The sequence below is a fragment of the Mesocricetus auratus genome, unplaced genomic scaffold (assembly GCF_017639785.1).
Source record: "Mesocricetus auratus isolate SY011 unplaced genomic scaffold, BCM_Maur_2.0 contig_8810_pilon_obj, whole genome shotgun sequence".
NCBI lineage: Eukaryota > Metazoa > Chordata > Mammalia > Rodentia > Cricetidae > Mesocricetus > Mesocricetus auratus.
Window position 1 is genome coordinate 832 of NW_024432545.1, and position 7,631 is coordinate 8,462.

General features: G+C 43.8%; 1 protein-coding gene across 1 annotated transcript; it reads right to left on the bottom strand.

Annotated features, from left to right (window-relative positions):
• Positions 1-478: 478 nt before the first annotated feature.
• Positions 479-6,623, bottom strand: LOC121138363 (PRAME family member 12-like). Its single transcript, XM_040741079.1, is given in 3 exon segments — positions 479-1,043; positions 5,456-6,043; positions 6,364-6,623. Coding segments are annotated over 3 exon segments (1,278 nt in total). The 5' UTR covers positions 6,489-6,623.
• Positions 6,624-7,631: the final 1,008 nt, after the last annotated feature.

Genomic DNA, 7,631 nt, shown 5'->3' on the forward strand with positions numbered 1-7,631 from the left:
GGCTGAATAATGAGAGGACTGTTTGCTCAACACGAGTTCATTCTTCAGTGAAGGTTATTTTTCAAAAAAAGAAACATATATTACCAATCTTTATGGTGGACAAGGAAAAGATGGAAGCCCAACCCAAACAGAGACATGGAGCACAACTCAATGAATCCATTGTGCTCTTTGTACTATCCTGCCCTTCTCCCCTTCCCTGTGTCTATGGTCTCTCATTCCCTGATTACACTGGGATGCAATCCCTACCATTTTCAAATCTCTTTTCCTGTGCAAGGATGGGTCTTCACTGTTGGCCCTCAGCAGATAAGGAGCCACTAATTTTGCAGATCAATGCTTCTCTATCTCTTCTGAATCAATGAAACTATATTGTTTCCATATAAATCTGTAACCCCTTGAATAGACATCTTCTGTGTGTATCTGAGGAGTCACTTGAGTCCTGGATTTCATTTCTCAGAGTCCAGCAGTGATATCTCATTCTTTATTCCCAACATGAACATAGTGAGGCCTCCTGGTCATACACACAGAATCCCTGGCAATCATGACATCTGTTACTGACAAAATAGATCTCTTTCGGCTCTCTTACACCCCTGAGTCTTTCCAAGAGCTCAGAACAATGTTGGGTAAACCTGTCTGGCAGGATATCACCAATGTCATCATAGACTTCATCAGGGGCAGGGTACATCTCCAGGGTCAGCTGTTTAAGATTGGCAGTGTGCTGCAACAGTTTCTGTAGACTGGACACAGACAGGCAATTATGCACAAAATTCACCATAACCAGCTGGGAACACTGGCTCAGGGCAGGGAGCAGGACACCGATTTGTAAGTCCATGAGCATACAACCCTTCAGTTCTAATGTCCGCAGTGTAGCTCTCAGTCACTCTAGCAGTCTTCCTAGGGTGTGACTTAAATTTAAAAAGTTGACACCACTCAGGTCCAGATGTACAAGTTGATGGACGCTTGGACACTGGCAAAGATACATCATGTCTGATTCTGATAGCATGCAGCGAGTGATTGCAAAGATCTGTAAGGGACTCTCCAAGTTCCTACAAAAAGACACAGGAGTTTACCTTAGTAAGTCTAATAGTGGTAGAGAAAGGGCAAGGTAGTCCATACAGGAGAGGCTAGTTAGTCCCGAGGTCATTCTGAGAGAGTTGTGAGGTCCACAATCAAGAAGTGCCATGATGGACAATTAACAACAAATGCCCATCTGTTGGCTTTACGGACGCTGTAACGATACGCGACACACAATTACTGAAAATAAGGCTAAGTATTTTATATAGAAAATTACTCACAAGATACCAAACCCCGAGAAGCCCAGCAGATCTCCGCTAGCGACTGGACCGGAAGCCGAACTCCAGGAAAAGAGAGCGAGACTTCCTGTGCGCTGTCTTTTATGCCTTCCCCCCGTAACGCCCCTAGCCATGCCCAAAAGTGGGCTTGGCTAGTGACGTAGTTCCGCCTACGTACGTATACGTCTTTACGTCCAGCCGTATACGTCTTTAGTCCTGCCTAAAGTGGGTGTGGTTAGCGGTGTGGTAAACCGCCCTTTTATTACCTCATCTGTATGCGCCTCTAGTAAGTCACATGTTTAATGGCGACATAGACTTCCTCCTACAATTCCCCTTTTAGTCTAAAAAAGGACAACTAACTTGTGTCCATGAACAAAATGTATCAAACATCTATTCTATCTAAACCTAAACTTATCTTAAAGAAACACCCAAATATGAACACCTCTTTCCAATCCCAACTCTAAAATAATTGAAAACTAACACTAACAGGTGTAATCTTATAATATCAATAGTAGGGAGAGGGGGCGTGGAATTCTCAAAACTACTTCCTGCTGAGATGGGACGATGATAATCTCATGGGGACCTGTGAAAAGAAAATGTTAGTATAACAAAATCTGAGTAGATCAGACAGTCTCAGTATGTCAGGAGATGCTTGATTGAAGTTCCTGACTGGGGTTCTAGTGTTGATTGAAGCTCTCATCTTGAAGCTCTGGTCAGATTGTAGAAGATGTGCTATTTCCGTTCCTTGGTCTGGAGTTGTGTCGAGTGATGTAGTTTCAAGCCAGTTTCAGGATAGTGCTTGTCAGGTGGAGTCAATGATGTGGGGCAGTTCAGATGCCTCCAGTTTGTTTGATGGTCCTCAGGGTAGCTATTCATTCTTCTACAGGAATCCATAAGTCCAGTATTCTTTGCTGAGTTTACCTGTGAAGACAAAACCAAAACACTTCTCTTTCCTTTTAGGAGGTCACTTTACCCATGGTGGACTATGAATTTGTCGATGGGCTGTTATCTTCCTCCTCCTGATATAATTGATTCATCCTCTGGAGCTAATGTATTATCCAGTGCCGTATTATTTACAATGGGCAGTGGATCTTCTAATTGTCCTGGGAGAGGCTGTCCTCCACTGTCACTGGGAATGACCGGATAATCTTCCTCTTCGGGGCTCCATGGAGCCCCGGAAGCCCGTTTCCCTGCTGTAAAGATCTACCTTGTCTGTCTATTGTGGAAAAGCATTCATCAGTCCAATGGCGCCCCTTCCCACACCTCCTGCATAGACCAGGAGGCTTAGGCCTTCTGTTTGATACATTCCTGGTAAAAGCATTATTTCTAGGAATGCGTTGTCTACAGTTCCTACTAAGATGTCCTATTCTACCACAGTTAAAGCATTTTGCATCTTTACGCCTATTTAAATTCTTTGAGATTGCCTTCCCTACCCATGCCTCTATATCATCACAGGTAGGGTATTTGGCATCCTGGTGCCTCCTCAAACCTGTAGAAATAGCTTCACCTACCCAAGCTCCTGTATCCTGACTTTTACATTCCAGGTTCGCTGTATGCAGAACCCATTCCTCCAATGGCGCTGATCTTATTTTTAATGGCCAAATTACCTGCCTGCATTGAGGATTCGCGTTCTCATACGCCAAAGATTCTATAAGAAGACGCCTGGATTCTGGGTTCGCTACCTGTACCTCTACTGCTCTGGATAATCTCTCTAAAAATTCAGTGAACCTTTCCCTTGGGCCCTGTAATACCTTGGTGTAGGGCTGCATTATCTCTCCTGTTTCACAAACCTTATCCAAGGCATTTAAAGCAGCTGTACGGCACAAAGACAACATGTGCTCGTCATATGCAGATTGAACCTGCGTGTCAGCGTAAGGACCCTCCCCAAGAATCTTGTCTTGGGGTACTTCATGACCGTTCTGCAATTCCTGAATCTCAATTGCTTTTGCTTCTTGCCTCCACAAAGCTCTCCATTGAATTTGGCAAGAATTTTCGAGTACTGCAGAGGCTAATTGGGCCCAGTCTTTTGGGGTTACTTTATTTACAGTAGCCCATGAGGTTAGGAGCTCTCTGACAAAGGGAGAATGAAGACCATACATGACAATGGCCTCCTTAATATTTTTTAGATCCTTCATCTGTATAGGCTCCCAGTGATAAGCAATGGGACCATTTGATTGTTTTTTCGTTGCTGGTTTTTCTGATACAGATACTGGAAAAACCATAGGGGAACGCATAGCAACCTTAGGGAAATCATTCCGGCATTTGAGAAGCTTTGGGAAACTCCTGTCCTGACCTGTTGCCTGTATTTCTGATTCTGAAGTATCAGATTGAGCGTCTTCTAAATCCTGCAGTCTATTCATCATTGTTTCTCTGAGCTCTTGAAGTTCTTGGGACAAATGATTTTCTAAGGATGTCATGGAATCTTTCATTTTCTTACATTCATCATTTACATGTGATTCCAAATTTCTAATATTCTCCTCCTTAGCAAGTACCTCAATAGCATGTAAACTGCCTTCAACAAATGATATTCTATCAGTTAGTTTACCATTGCTCTCAGACATGGAACAATTCTTTTCTGCTAGCATTTCAATTTTATGTTCCAGTCTTTGTAATTTGCTAGTGAAATCATCAAACATGGAACCGTGTTTGTCGTTAAATGTTTCCACATTATGTTCCAATTTTTCAATTCTATCTATGGAACACATTTTTCCTGAAAATAATTCAATTTTGTGTTCCGTCTCTTTAAACCTGTTCGTCAGACCTACATTATCATTTTTAATATCCTGAATATTTTCTACCAACCCTTTCTTACTCTCCTGCAATGAATTTTGCATTTCCTGAATCCTTTGTATTAAGATTTCAAAACTATCCTGCGATGACTGCATGACCTGTATAAGTTTATTCCTATTTTTGAGCCATTTCATTAACAAAATTATATTGATTATGAAGCTAATAATCACCATCGTGGGTAGGAAGTACCTTTCAGGTAGGTCCTCAACCCTTTCTAAAATCCCATCCATACAAAAAACAAGAAAATTCTTAACATCCTGCATCATAGTGTTAGCTGTTGACATTGTATAAAGCAGTTACGTTTGTTACCAATGGAGTAATTCAGGCCAAAATCAACAGGCTGCCAGTGAAAGAGCACGTGGCCGGAGTCAGCTGGCCGCCAGTAAAACAGCACGTGGCCGCGAGAGAAACCTTGGAATTCCGCCTAACCTTACCGGCAGGTAGAAGGTGCTGGTTCCTGGCGGCAGGAATCGTGCCTTGCCGAGCAAAGTAGTGAGGAACTTAGCGAAAGGAGAGTCCACGTGTGCCTGGTCCGGCCAAGAGAAGCCGCTTTTCCGGGGCGCCTGGATCCGGATTTCAATCCCGCTCCCGACACCAAATTGTTGGCTTTACGGACGCTGTAACGATACGCGACACACAATTACTGAAAATAAGGCTAAGTATTTTATATAGAAAATTACTCACAAGATACCAAACCCCGAGAAGCCCAGCAGATCTCCGCTAGCGACTGGACCGGAAGCCGAACTCCAGGAAAAGAGAGCGAGACTTCCTGTGCGCTGTCTTTTATGCCTTCCCCCGTAACGCCCCTAGCCATGCCCAAAAGTGGGCTTGGCTAGTGACGTAGTTCCGCCTACGTACGTATACGTCTTTACGTCCAGCCGTATACGTCTTTAGTCCTGCCTAAAGTGGGTGTGGTTAGCGGTGTGGTAAACCGCCCTTTTATTACCTCATCTGTATGCGCCTCTAGTAAGTCACATGTTTAATGGCGACATAGACTTCCTCCTACACCCATCGTTGTGACTGCCTCTGTCCCCAAATCTATTGCCAATGTACACTCAAGCACAAAACCTCTTCAGGTGATGAATTAGTGGGAAACAAAGAAGGACAACCTAGAAGGGGTGGGGTCGTTGTGTCATCCCTGCGTGTCTGTCAACATTAGTCTCCATGAGTCCCACCTAACTAGAACAACATCTGTTCTGCTTACTGGCCTTCCCTGTGGCCCTAATCACTCTCAGTCATTTTCCATGTACTCAGGTCCTATCTGTGCACCAAGAGCACCTGGGGGTGAATGGGAAGCCCCAGGTGTGCTCTGATGTTTCATGTAACAATGTAAATTTCCTCTCTGCCCTGCAGAGCAAGCTCTGTGTTCAACTCACCTGAGCACTTGGTCCAGTCTTTCCTCCAGGAAGAAGACACCATTCAAATAGAGATGCTGGAGCTTCTTGAGTTGGGAGAACTGGAAAATGATCTCTGTAAAACACCATTCTTCAAACTCTCCATTCCTTAACCATTCTGAAGGCATGAATATTTCATTGACAAGGAGTTTCTGAAGGTTTCTCATCTGACCCAGGCCAGGGGCAAACATTGCTAGGGTTCTCAGATCCCAGCTTGCATTCACTTCCAACTCCTTTATAGAGCTTGGCTCAAACACCTCCAGCAGCATTAGGGGCTTATAGACAGGGAGGACCCCAAACGCCAGCTTTTCACAGTTCAACTGCAACACATCTTTCCTCTGCTTGGCCCACCAGTAGAAATATTTTAGGGATTTACAAAGATCCCTGGACATGAGGGAAAGGTTCATCATCACAGACACAACCTGTTTTCCCTGTAGTATGGGATGGTGAACCGCTGATTGGCTCTCACTAAGAACATCTGCAGAACAGACACCATTCTCTGATCCAGCCCACACATTCCAGAATATATGCTGTGCATCCCGAAGATCAAGCACTTCCAGTTTGCAACGCCTGTTGGTCAAACAAGAGACTAAATCAAATGACAGGACTATGAATGTACACTCTGCCTAAACCCCATACATCGGCTTCCCTTAAATCCATTCTTTAAAACAAGATTCTTTCCACTGCTACTGGCTTGGGGAAGAAGAGACAGAAGTAGATGCACTGTGTGTGTCTACATCTATTAGCAGTGCTCTCCACGCACCACTGTCCTTTCTCATTTATGCACTTCTCTAAGAAAGCTCTGATTCAACTTGGACCACATTCTGAACTGTGTAGTCACCTCCCCCCATCCACACTCTTCCCTTCCATGCTACCATTTTCTCACTTACCTCGGTCGATCCTTCTGCTTCAACAGCATATCAAGGCCATCCAACACAGCCTTCAAAATCTCCAGGTCAGGAGACTTCATCAAGGCTCCCACAGGAAGGCATCTGAATGGCCAGGCTGCCACCATGTCTCTCAGGATGTTTGTTTGTTTGCCATCGAAGGCAACTTTAAATACTGGTGGGAATAGTTCCAGGGGCAGGATCTTCAGAGCAGAGATAGTTAAGGCTTCATCTTTCAGCAGACTTTTTATTGCCAGCAGCTTGAGCGAGGATGGGGAGCTCATCCTGTCCTTCACATACACAGGTTCTATAGAAAGATGCAGAGAATAAACCCTTTTGGGCATGTCCCTTTTCTCCTTCATTGCCTAAACCGTGGAGTGTTTCAGTCAGTAGTCTAGAAGAGCTTGAAAATGTGTATTTCCTATTGCTCCCTACCTGTCTTTCTCATAGCCATAGGTCCCTCAAAGGTCTCATGGAGATGAACACCCCTGGGAACAAATCTCTCTGTTATTTGACCAATCAAAATCTCTGTTCTAGAGAATACTACTGATCAGGGGAATGAGAAATTGGAGAATCAAATAAGAACCAGACTTTGGTGGCAACTGTCTTCAAATATCTCTCATGATCCTCAAGAGCAAAGTGATATTTCCCACAGCCAAGTATGCTTGGCATTCAGTCAATGGAACATGTTGGCAGAACACAAGAAATGGTTAGAATTGCTATTATTTGTAAAACTTTAGAACCTGGAGCCACACTAAGCTCTGGACCACGCTTTAGGAGATCAAATACTGGGAATTGTCATCTTGATGCTATCCTGAGATTCAAGGCCAACTGATGATCTCTAGATTTTTTCCATCTGCTGTTAATAAGTCTATAGTCACTTTGAATTAAATATATTTATGGTAGACTAGAGTTGTTGGTCAATGTGCCTAAGCCCTTAAATATAAAAACCTCATCATTCTATTCAAGGGCCCAGAAGGTTAGCTCTAAGTCTCAGTAATCATAACACTTAGATATATGTGGACTTCTAGGCTAGCCTCAGCTAAATGGAATTTTCAGGTTCTCAAGAGCCACACTAAAGAAAAGAAAAACAAAATCAGGAATACAAAGGTGACCTGAGAGACTGGTGATCCTGAGTAAGTATCTGTGATCTGATGGGGGTGAATGGCTTACCTGATCAGGACACACATAACAGGTGTTCAAATGCCAGCACGTCCTGTAGTCACTTTAGGATCCAACAAACAGTGCCTAGCCTGCCCATGATAACCCTT